Below are 12,824 nucleotides of genomic sequence, written 5' to 3'. Positions count from 1 at the left end.
AGGCATTGCCTCGACCCATAACTACTACCCGTAACCCATGGCAGACTGTTTAAGGGTGTCAGAGAGTGATACGATGGACCCTGTGGCTAAGATAAGTTAGCAACCTCCCTTCACTGAAGCAGAGTTTTATACAATGGTGACAGAAATGGCGAAAAGGAAGGCGGTAATAGTTGGAAGTTTCTCAGAGATGGGTGTGACAAGGAATTTGCGAGATGCTGCATGGCAAGAGGTGACAGCAGCAATGGGCAGTGGCCTAGAGATAGGATACTAGCTTAAGTTAGCCTAATATAGCATAGACTACTAATTTCCATACAAGGCTAGGTACCTAGATTGAATAGAGTTTTGGCTAGGCCGTGGCTTATGTTGTACTAGGTATTAACTTCATGTTAGTTATGATATATGCCTAGTATATGTTGGCTATGCAAAAGTATCCTATGATATTGCTTGGAAATAAATGTTTTAGCTTAAGCTGATATGCCTAGGCCTGTGTATTATTGCATAAGTTGCCAATATGCCTTGCCTAACCAAATCCTTTTTTTTTATATATATATTTTACTCAATTCCAAGACATTTTTCTTGTTTAGCATTTCTGCCGCAAATTAATGTTAACCATTTAATCTTAGGTTAGGTTAGGGTGTAAAGTTTGGGAGCTTTTGAAGAATAGCAGTCTCACGCGAGCATGGGACCTGTTCAAAAGGATGAAAAAGGGCCATATTGTTGAATAAGTCATGTCAACAAGATTCTTAACCTAACCATGCTTAGTTGACTCGGGTAGATTGTTATGTACTCTATCTGTGGTATCAGTGTCAATTTTTTCTTTTCTTTTGATGAGGTAGAGATGTGGAAAGTCATTGGATCATAATTACACAATTACATTGATGTTCCTTTTCCAGAGTTATTGCAGTAGCTAATTTCTGTATTACCTATTATCTTTTTAGGTGGTGGTCCTCATGAAATTTTAGCTCTGAAACCTTCAGGGGAAGCTTTGGTAGGATTGGGCCTACTGGAGCAAGAAGCAGTTGAGGGGTTGGCAGATATTGATGACAGTGAGGACCCAGCTTCACCTTCTGCAGGTTAGATAGCACTTCACAGTATGCTGTATTAAATCTGTATATCTCATCTTAGACAGTATGAGTATCAATTGTAACGTCTCCTAGAATGTAAGATAGGTCAAGCCTCAAGTGAATACCAGTTAGCAGTGCTAGATTTACCATGGGGCAAGTGGGGCAGCTGCCCCAGTGCCCCGACATTTTGGGGTCCCCACAAGCCACATACATAAGTAATCACTGGTACTGAATTAAATATGACAGTAATTCATATATACGTATTATGTCATAGCAGATGATTTATTTATTTGATACAGCAGGAAGAGGTTTGTCTTAGAAAAAACATTGCAATTATTAATGCAGTATTAAAAATTAATGTCTATGCATTTATATATAAATGTGCCATAAAAAATAACTTATTGCTCTTAAATCTTTCAGGTTCAGCCTTTTCTGTATGGAAAGCTGGATGTAGTACTTCAGCTGCTGCTAGCAAGCACATGTCAGCATTTCACAGCATTGCAGATGCACAACTCTTAGAGTTTGATATTGATGATGGCTCTGCAGAAGTGTTCGTCGCAGATGATATCCCAATATCAATTATTGAAAAACACCAGTATGCGCGGAGAGGGGAGCCAAGCCGCCCCTCAAGTAAATGTAAGTGTAAGGGTAATAGCTGACAGCATGGTAACAATGACTTGATATCCTTAAGAAACATTTTGCTAATTTTTTTTTTAGTGGTAGTACTTGTAATATAGCCTAGTGGTATTTTTTTTTTTAAACCATGCCCTATATATTCCTATACCATGGGTGCCCATAAGATGATAAATATCATATACCTCTTCATTATTGAGATTAGTATATTGTAAGTTTTGTTTAAGAGTAATGTGATATACTACCTCATTGTCTGAAGCTACTAACCACTAGTATTTAATTTTTTTTTTCCTCCATTATATCGCGTGGTACTTGTGATCTCATGTTATTGTGATAAGTTTAGTAGTTGTTTAATTACAATGCTATTTCATGTTATTACTCTAATGTGGGTATAATGCAAGTTTTATTATTTATAATAGTATAAAATGACACCTCTGTGATCTCAGTTACCTCTACCTTGTTGTATTTCTTTTAGTAAATTTTTTTTTTATTTACAATGCTATTACATGTTATTTCTCTAGTGTGGCTATAATTCGTTTTCTTATAATTTTATAAAATGATACCTTGTGATCTCAGTTACTTCTACCTTATTGTAAGTTTTCTTTTTAGTTACTTGAGTGTATTATTTCTTTCCTGCAAATAATGTACTATGTAATACACTGATATGGATCATTTATTCATAAACTTACTTTGTATTTAGGTGGCATTTATTTCATAATGTGAGTCACTGTATGTAGTACTGTACTTATCTCAGACCACCTTGACCTATGTTAAATGTGCCTTATGAGTACCTGAAGAGAAGTGATAAGCCAGAGAAATTGCATATATATTTTCACCTTTGCATATAGTACATCGTGTAAAGATATATTTTCTGTATTGAGATTTATTAAACAAGACTCAAGAAAAATACAATGTTTTTCTAGCATTGATTAGATAGATATTTTATTGACCATTCTCCACAGAAACATCAAATACAATATTATGAAATTAAACAACGGTCCAAATACATAAACTCATTTCACAAGTTACATTTCCTAAAAAGGAAAAAGAAAATAAAGAACTTTCAAAACAAATGGCATCAATAATTATTAATTTTTTTAAATAACACGAGGTCATATCGAGAGCTGTTCAGAATATCCAATTCTATATCACACAAACAATAATATACAAAAGACTAATAAACATCACATTCAGATTAGACTGGAAATGCGTTAAAATTATAACAAAATGAAGTCAGCTGGGCGAGGCACAATGAGTGTTTGCATTTTATTATTTGAAAACACTCAAAATTAAGCTTGCGATATGAAACATTTGCATAGTCTGATCTTTCTACCATCAAGTCGCTCTAGTTTTTCTTGTTTTCTTCAATTTTTTAGCGATAGTTTTACGCGCCTGAACCGCGCAGTTAATTTCTTTAAGAATTCTTTTCGAGGTTGCAGATTATTTTTCCTATCCGTGCGTTCCTCCGGATTCGGTGTCTGGATCAGCGCCGTGTTTTTTACTCTGCTGAAGCGTCGAGTCTTCATATTGTCGCATTCTGTATCTGGATCGGAATTGAATTGAATTTAATTGAATTTATAAAATTTGTGGCCATTTGCCACGCGCCGGAGCCAAAGGCCATTCAGCGCATATATATCAACGGGATATATTCACTAATAGAAGATACACATAATTAAATCACATGATTAAAATCAAATTAAAATACTCAATTAAATATAAAACAAATGGATTTCCTTAAGAAATTTAAAAATCTCCTCTGTGGGAGCACCCTCTCCTAAAATATCTGACAAAAGGTTTGTTGGTGAAACCAAACAGACGTCTATGATTAAAATAAACAGGTCAGTTAACAAATATATGCCTCACTGTAATGCCAACATTACAATTGAAGCATTGAGGAACCTGCCTCTCTGCTCCACTAGTTGAAAGATCCCTGTGTGTTAAAAATGTATGCCCTATACGCAGGCGTGTTAAAACTATACTAGATCTTCTATCCATCCTTACAGAAGGTGACCAGGGATGAACAGAAGGTCTGTTCGATTTCAGCTTTAAATTGTTATTCAAGTTGGACCAGTGATTCTGCCACTTAGTCCTACAAAATAATAAGTTTAAAATCTTCACAGGGAACCCTCACAGAGTGGGAAGACCGGGAGGAAGCTGCCTGCTTAGCGGCTGTATCAGCCAGCTCATTACCACTAATTCCCACATGCGAGGGAACCCAACAAAACTTCACACTGATGTGTTTTCAAGAATGCAGGAGGACCAGCCAATCCTGCACCTCTTGAATGAGTTGATTAGATGGCATAAGCTTCTGTAGTGCAGATAGAGAACTCTGGGAATCACAATAAATATAAGTCCCCCCAGTGCTACCTATACTAAAAATAAATTTTTAAACTAAAAATAGCATAAATCTCAGCATTAAAAATTTGAGAAGAATTGAGAAGTTAATAGGGAGGCCTTTTTTTAATTGTTCTCTCACCGTTGCCAATCTAGTGGAGCGTCACACATACGCCGATGCATTTACAAACTGTTTCAATGAATTCTACTTGTCCTAGTAATGCAGTAACGATAAAATTGCTGTAATACGTACGTATATATAATACAAATAGATACGCTAATTTCACTTATTTCCCCGGCTTAGTGTAAGTCTTATACCTAGTTTGGAGGGTAAACACGTACCAATTAACAACACTGATAAACAATGAAGAGCGCAAAACGCCGCAAAGAATGCCGTAGTCCCCTTTCATAAGTGCTGGTAAGAGGTTGGTTTACGAATGTTGTGATTTAAGTGCCCCAACGTCTATGGGTAAAAGTGGTGTGCAGATTTAGCACAGGAAATGGGAAGTTTGTTGACACAAGCTACTCCGTAAACATCAAGATGGCGTTAATCTTCTAAATACCTCGAGTTTTAAGTAAAAATTTCTAATGCGTTTTAGTGAGATTTCCACTGCCGTAGCCACCCTTTTCAGTACCCTGTTTAAATCTTAAAATTTGGCCTTAATTTCTAACTTTGGAAAAAATACTACGAAAGGAGAGTAGAGGTCTTTAGCTCCGTTTCTCATCAACAGCAAGTCGCAACTGATGCCCATCTCCGGTGTCAGGACGCGTAATAATGTACTTTTTCGGAGGGTGGCAAGCGTTGATTGTAGGTGGCCTGCCGTGGTGATATACCCTATCTTACACAATTCGAAGAGATGTTTCATGTATGGCATTTCTGCCCCAAAAGAATGTTAACCATTTAATCTTAAGTCAGGTTAGGGTAAAACGTTAGGGAGCTTTTGAATAGCATTCCCACACGAACATGGGACCTGTTCTAAAGGATAAAACTGGGGTCCATATTTTTAAAAGGGTCTTATCTACAAGACCTACTCTTATCCTAGGCTAACCTGAACCTAACCTAACCATGCCTAGTTATGACTTAAGTAATTGTTATGCACTATCTGTGGGATCTCACTTTTTTCTTTGATGAGGTAGATGTGTGGAAAGTCATTGATCATAATCACTGTTGTCGGATATTTTCTCGACTTATTATATGATTCGTGTCCGGATGTTGTGGGCAGATGACAAGGCCTTGAGGAGGCGCGCGCACTAAAACTCTTAAGGCGAGATACAATAAAATTTGGTCAACAATTTTATTACGAAAAAATAAAAATTTAAATACATTAACAGAACACCGAAACTTAAGTCCCTAGCAGAATTCCACAGTTCACGCAATTTCGTACTGCTTTCACGCAGTTAATACAAATAAACTAAAAACTTTCTGGCTTTCTTATGGGGTAGCACATAGGGTCTTTGAAGTCACGTGTCGGCAAAACACTAAGTTCATAACTGGACGAAAAATCTGCACAATTCGAGACCCATTAACTCAATATCACAAACAAATAACATCTTTGCACTGACAGCTTTCTTTTGCTGCATAAATCGAATCCCTCATCGCAGGGATGGCACATGTATACGTGGATAAAGTTGACTTACTGTTTAGACGGAATTCGACCTAGCAAATAAATGGCGACAGCTGGGACTAGGAGTCGGATGATTGAGACTAATTTCTTCGGTAGTTAAATGCATCAAATTCTGGGCAGGAATGACACGTCAGTCAGTGACGTCACTTCGCCCTTCTTCAAAGGAAACTTACGCTTTCCCGCGTGAACTACAGAATCCTTGTAGTTCAAGCGGGAATCATTGATTATTTCGACATTACATATATTACTAAATCTATTTTATTCTTGAATGTGAAATAAGACTGTTACGTTATTATTTAAGATCAAGGAATTGACTTAAAGTTCTGGCTGAAGGCCGTAATCTGCAAATTCTTTAATGACTATGGAGTCCTTGGCTCCAAATCTATACATAGATAATTTATCTCTTACTAGTGATCAGCGAATTATATTTATTAATGAAAATTCATAACGTCTTCTTTTCTATAAGACGCGCTCCTTCCCCGCCATGCATTTAGGAATCGCGTCATAAACTGTCGTGTATTGGACAGCTTTCTGTTCAATGAATCGCCCGCGAGATCCCTCAGTCTTGCCCCAATTTAACGCAACACTTGTGAAGTTAAATGGCGGGGATTTCGAATGATCAGTTCGAAATTCACGACAACTGTCAATAATTACACAATTACATTGATGTTTCTTTTCCAGAGTTATTGCAGTAGCTAATTTATGTATTATAATCTTTTGAGGTGGTGGTCCTCATGAAAGTTTAGCTCTAGAACCTTCAGAGGAAGCTTTGGTAAGATTGGGCCTACTGGAGCAAGAAGCAGTTGAGGTGTTGGCAGATGTTTCTGATATTTTTCAGGATATATTGTCTAATCAAAAAGAATTAAATGAAAGTGTAAAAGAATTAAATGGAAATGTAAGGGTAATAGCTGACAGCATGGTAACCATGACTGATATGCTTAAGAGACATTATGCATAATTTTTTTTCAAAGTGGTAGTACTTTTAATATAGTCTATACAGTAGTAAAATCTATTTTTTTTTTATACCATGCCTTATATGTTCCTATACCAAGGGTGCCCATAATGTGATAAATGTCATATACCTCTTCATTATTGAGATCAGTTTTTTGTAAGTTTTTTTGTTTAAGAGTAATGTGATATACTACCTCATTGTCTTATGCTAATCACTCCATTACTTAATGAGTGTTTATTTTTCCTCCATTTACTCTTATTACATCGTGCTTCTTGTGATCTCGTGTTATTGTGATAAGTTTAGTACAGCATTTGTTTATTTACAATGCTATTTCATGTTATTTCTCTATTTTGGCTATAAAGCATGTTTTCTTATTTATAATAGTATAAAATGATACCTCTGTGATCTCAGTTACCTCTACCTTATTGTAAGTTTTTATTTATTTACTTTAGTATGTTATTTCTTTCCTGGAGATAATGTACTATGTGATACACTGATATTGCTATTATTAAGGGTCATTCAGTGATACAGTAACCTATTTGTATCTAGGTAATATGAACATCAAATTCATTTATTTCATAACTTATTTGTATCTAGGTGGCATTTATATCATAATGTGAGTCACTGTATGTAGTACTGTGCTTATCTCTGACCACTTTAACCTATGTTTAATGTGCCTTATGAGTACCAGATGAGAAGTGATAAGGCAGGGAAATTGCATACATATTTTCATCTTTGCATATAGTACATAGTATAAAGATATATTTTCTGTATTGAGATTTATTAAACAAGACAAAAAATATATTGTTTTTCTAGCATTGATTATACATGAACATTTTATAAGATATACGATAACTAAAGGTCAAAACAATCAGATTATAATATAGGAATTTTAGATTGTATATATGAAATCATTTTAAATAATAAACATCCAATAACTTTAAATCTAACGTCTGCAGAGGAATATCACACTATTACAAAGCAATTAGAGTAACTTGCAAAATAAAACTAAGTATAATGGCGTTCATTGACATATACAAGAGGTAGGAGACATCCTCTTCTTACTTGTCAATCCCAAAGTTGCCTTTCCCACCTCAAAGGCTGCTCTAACCAGCCCTAGCGCAAAGGCTCTCACGGCGCCATATTTCCAAGATGGCGGGGCGCACTTGGTGTTTTGAGTATGAGCCTTTCGAGTAACAGCCGACTGGAACGGCGCCTTTGGAAGTTTTGAGTATGCGGCCCCTGTACTGATTACCCTAGGTTTTAATAAATCTGAAGAAGTTGAAAGTACCTATACTCTGTTTTTTTTTTATCTGTCCATCCGCCTGTGGTGTTTTTGTATGGTAACACTGCGTCCCGGGCTTTAGATAGTTACATTCAGCTTACATTCAAACAATAATACAATATCCTATTTCGAATATTAACGGTGGTAACTTCGCATACAGTAAATTATTAAAAAACACTTTTCAGTTGCAAATGTACACTCAGATATCCTTTTATTTACCTAAAACTTACACATAGCGTAACTATCTAAAGCCCGGGACGCAGTGTTACCATATCCAAACACCACAGGCGGATGGACAGATGAAAAAAAACAGAGTATAGTTTGCGTGTACATCTGCCTAAGTTGCTGTGCACTAAAATCAGTGCCTTGAGTAGGTTTGTTTCTGTTATCAAGCAAGACTAAATATTGATCTTTACCACTATCTATTGCCTTTTTTAATAAGTCCCTTGGCCATTTTGACTGCAGATTCTGATAATCCATTGGATTGTGAATGCTTAGGGCTTGTTTCTGGGTGTTCGATATCCCATTCCCTTGTAAAATTTTGAAGTCTGTATTAGTAAACTGAGAACCACAGTCACTTATGAGTACAGTAGGGGACCCATACCTTGTAAAGTGCAGCTTCAATTTACGAATCACACTGGATGTTTTGGTATTTTCTAACCTGCCAACTTCCCAAAAATTACTATAATAATCAATAGTTACTATAAAAAACAAACTATCCTCTAAGCTCAAAGAGGTTTACACCCACTTTTTTCCATGGCCTGCCACTTAATTCATAAGACTTGAGGCTTTCTCTTTGTTGAGCAATTTGATACTTATTGCAAATTTCACATCTAGATATAAAATCTTTTAATTCAGCATTCATTCATGGCCAAAATATGGACTTTCTTGCTCTGCATAAGCATCCATTTACACCTATGTGAGACGAATGTACAGCCTCTTTTATCTCCTTACACAAACCGATGGGTATAGCTAAAGATTCACCTTTAAAGATTAAGCCATCCTGCACAGTAAACTCGACCCTAGCAGAGAAATATGGAATCAAACTTGTTGGTATTTGATTCTTTGTCTCTGCAACCCATACATAATTGCTTCAGCCAACTGTTTCAAAGTTTCATCCTGCCTAGTAGCTTAAAGAATTTTGTTTAATCATTCCTCTCTAATGGGTGAGTATGAGACCATGTTAATTGCTTCAAAATCACTACCACCTTCATTAACTGGTAAGTAAGATCTAGATAATAAGTCAGCTACATACATTCCTTTACTAGGTGTGTACTCAAGCTCATTGTCATATTGCTGTGCATTTAAAAGCGTCCACTGTAGCCTCTAAGGAGCTTTGGTCAAAGGTTTGCTAACAATGGACATAAGAGGTTTAGTCCTGTGACCGTATGTATATTGATGAAATTTCTATAAAGCAAAGACAACAGCTAGCATTTCTTTTTCTAATTGTACACAATACATTTCTGTTGGTGCCAATGCCCTACTAGCAGACATTGTTTACTATCATTACTGTTACAAACACTATCTACAGAAGCAGCCTAAGAAAGACAAAGCAAGTGATCCATATGAATGTGCATATGCTCATACAGTCGATGAAGTGCAGAAGGAAATATTAGAAAGTCACTAGTCGATAAAAATGAGCATACTCATGGGCCACTTCAAGGTACACCTTGCACAACAAAGGGAAGAAAGTGCAAACTACAAGTCACAGAAACGGAAGAACCATTTGCTGAAAACATATGACGAGAGAATTTCATTTTGGCACTCCAGAAAACGATGGGAATCTGAAATAGTTTCCTCCTCCGCCATTCCCAAGGGTCAAATTGTGGAATCTGCAATGATTATTACAGATGACATAACTACAGCAGCTCTTAATAATGATGATGATGAAGACAGGGTGATTATCCCTTGTGCATTGCAGCAGTCTTACCATTCAGCCATATATCTCAGACATCAACCGAAGAAAGTAAACATGTTAGAGAACCAGATTGCCAGTCCCCAGAAGATGTCAACTTTTTAACCTGGATAATGTCTCCAACAGAATTGGGTACTGAAGACAATGCAGATATCAAATCAGCAAAACCTGATATGTACTGAAGGGTGATATCAGTTGGACAGGACTTGGTGTACAATGCATCAAAATGAAGAGTAAAAAGAGCCAAACATGTGTCACTAGTTATGACTGAAAAATCTGACCAGAAGTTCATAAGTGGTAACATTTCTAAACTCCAAGTTACTATAATTAATTCACAGCACCCGTGTATCAGTGCCCAACCCCTTCCCCTACAACGCTCCTAGTTGGCTGTTGATCAGCCAGTCATAGGGCTGGAAAGTTGCAAACTGGTCAGTGTCTCTCAAAACGTCATATAGTGAGCATCTATGCTCTGACCTCTCCTGACAAACATGTCTTTAAAAAATTATAACTTTCATTACACCTCATTTTGACCGAAGAAAAGTAGTGTTTCCCAATTTCATCACTAGACATTGTCAAGCCAATAATTTAAGGATATATGAATTCTGTGCTTCAGTAAACTTAATGTTAAAATATGTATAGTGAAATAAACATGAAATTATAAGATAAAATATAATTTATCATTCCTTACATGACATCGCAGTGCCCTTCACGGGCACAGATATTTCATGGCAAAGGCAAGGAGGCAGGACTGGATCTTGCACAGATAGACAAAGTTTCAGAACTTGCAATGCTGACTTTGGGTGAAACCTTTGAAGTGAGTGAAGAACTACATAAGTAATGTGAGCAATTTACCACTCTGCTCTATGGGGTTGACTATGCACAAAGTGTCAATGATGCGAGGTAAATTTTCTTCTGTGTTAGAAGCCACCAATCACAGCAACTTCCATCAACACAAATTACGGGCTGCTGAAGAGCGAGAGCCCGTGCCAGCATAAGGCTGGCTTAATCTATCATCATCATCATCGACACAAAATGCACTAAGACAGCATGTTGAAAGAGCAAATTACCAGACAGCAATTTGGAAACGTGCCTAAGAAACTGATCTTAACATCCCCAATCCCAGTGGTCATGGCTGGACTCTGACTGATGGTGCGCCATCCATATACTGGACAGACAAACAACCTGGGCCCCCGTGTCCTAATGGAGTATTTAAGCTGTGGATGTAAGGCAACATCTCGTCGATCTCCATGTTTAACAAAGCACTGTTCTTGCAAAGGAACAGGCCTTGCAAGCATTGATGCATGTCGATGTAGGGACTGTGCAAACAGAAAATAGCTATCACAAGTGGACAACGGAAGTGATGATAATGATTTTGATAACGATCAGACTCCACTAGGGTTGCCACCTCGCGCTCAGAAAAATACAGAACATAGTTGTATAAGGAGGAAATGATACGGCGAGTGGAGCAAACCCCTTCAGATGGGGGTTCAAGGGGGTGCGTTGAGGACCTAAGAAAATTTTTGAAATATGTCCTATTTCTGGGGCATTCTGAGGCGATGTGCAGCTAACATCAGTGTGAGGAAGTCATGTTTTATATTTGATGAGGACTGGAAGATCACTTCTCAAGTTGACAGTTATCAGTGAAGTGACAAGTCTATATAAATACTAAACTAAATGACATGCGTGACATAGATAATAATATTATATAATATAATATATATCTATATATATAATATATATTATATAGTATATATAGATATATATATATATATATATATATATATTAAGAAAATTGCAGCCACGAAGGAAAATGGAAACAAACACGTACTGGAGGATGCTAAAGTACTTTCGTTTTATTATCAAGGACAATGTTCACAGCAAAACTTGTGAACACATCCAGTGTTTCAATTTTCCTTTGTGGCTGTAACGTTTTTTATATCTTCGTGATTTAAAATCACACACACACACACATTATATATATATATATATATATATATATATATATATATTATATATATATGTGTGTGTGTGTGTGTGTACCATAAAGCTTATTTTATTCGTTCAGTACTAAACAAAATAAAATACAGGATTTATATCCACTGCTATTTTACACGTACCGAAGGCAACCGTTGACATATTTTGCAGTCTGTCAAGGCTGACTGAAAAATACGCTCATGTAATTTTTAAAAAATAATGATGTTCAGACAGCCAAATGCAGAGCAAATGACGTTCTGTATTGGCTCAGTGCAGAACGCAACATCTCGCTCTCTAATGCAGAACAAATCTGTATTTTAAAGAACGGGTGGCAACACTGGGTGTAAATCCACTGCAGGTGGATTTGTTGATGCTAAAAACAGATTAATGTAAATTTGGTAACTAGTTTATTACCAACTGTTTCTATCATAATTATCTCTAATGTTTATAGAGTCATGGTTTTATTTAAGTGAAAACATTAATTTGGTTTGACATGCCTGTGCTCTTTTTTCCAATGGCAATCATTCCAATCCATCATTCTTAACAATGCTAATTGTGATATATGATAGCCTTCCTATTGTACTGAGTTGGCATATTAAAATATCCTTAATTAAGGTTTAAATACACTAAATAAAATGAATGAAAATGAAACATGATTTCATATTATCATATTGCATGTCGCACGTAAGTTATAAAGTAGAAAGGATGGAAATAAGAAAGCCACATTATGTCACAAAAAATCAAACTAACAGAAATGACGGCCATTTTGAAATATCCAAATTAGGCATTTTCAAAGAGTGAGGCTTGTAGGATGTTGAAAAGAACCAAACAACACACAAGCAAGTGATAAAATTCTGCAACAAAAAAACTTCTAAGGGGTGGGGTTAGAAAACGTAAATTTAGAACTGTTTCCGGGTAAATGCTGACCTGGAAACAAGCAGAAACGAAAAGCAGGCATATATTTACTTATTGGGGGTCAGCTAAATCTTTGTGGTCTTGCGTGATCACGGTCCAGTATGCGTGATGGACTACTATGCATTTC

At 36.4% G+C, this 12,824-nt stretch overlaps 1 protein-coding gene and 1 long non-coding RNA gene across 2 annotated transcripts; one reads left to right on the top strand and one right to left on the bottom strand.

The window, feature by feature from the left end:
- Positions 1-36: 36 nt before the first annotated feature.
- On the top strand, positions 37-4,234 carry LOC135212683 (uncharacterized). Its single transcript, XM_064246360.1, has 4 exons — positions 37-229; positions 939-1,073; positions 1,485-1,700; positions 3,818-4,234. Exons 1-4 carry the CDS (start codon positions 220-222, stop codon positions 4,009-4,011), a joined length of 555 nt encoding a protein of 184 aa, XP_064102430.1. The 5' UTR covers positions 37-219; the 3' UTR covers positions 4,012-4,234.
- LOC135212684 (uncharacterized) lies at positions 2,512-5,823 on the bottom strand. The gene is made up of 2 exons (XR_010313964.1): positions 5,670-5,823; positions 2,512-3,240 (listed from the first exon to the last, which is right to left on the bottom strand). It is a non-coding gene; the product is annotated as an uncharacterized LOC135212684 (long non-coding RNA).
- Positions 5,824-12,824: the final 7,001 nt, after the last annotated feature.

This window comes from Macrobrachium nipponense, chromosome 41 (assembly GCF_015104395.2).
Source record: "Macrobrachium nipponense isolate FS-2020 chromosome 41, ASM1510439v2, whole genome shotgun sequence".
Taxonomy (NCBI): Eukaryota; Metazoa; Arthropoda; class Malacostraca; order Decapoda; family Palaemonidae; genus Macrobrachium; species Macrobrachium nipponense.
Note: the sequence above shows the minus strand (reverse complement) of the source record. Positions and strands in the feature narration are given on the sequence as shown.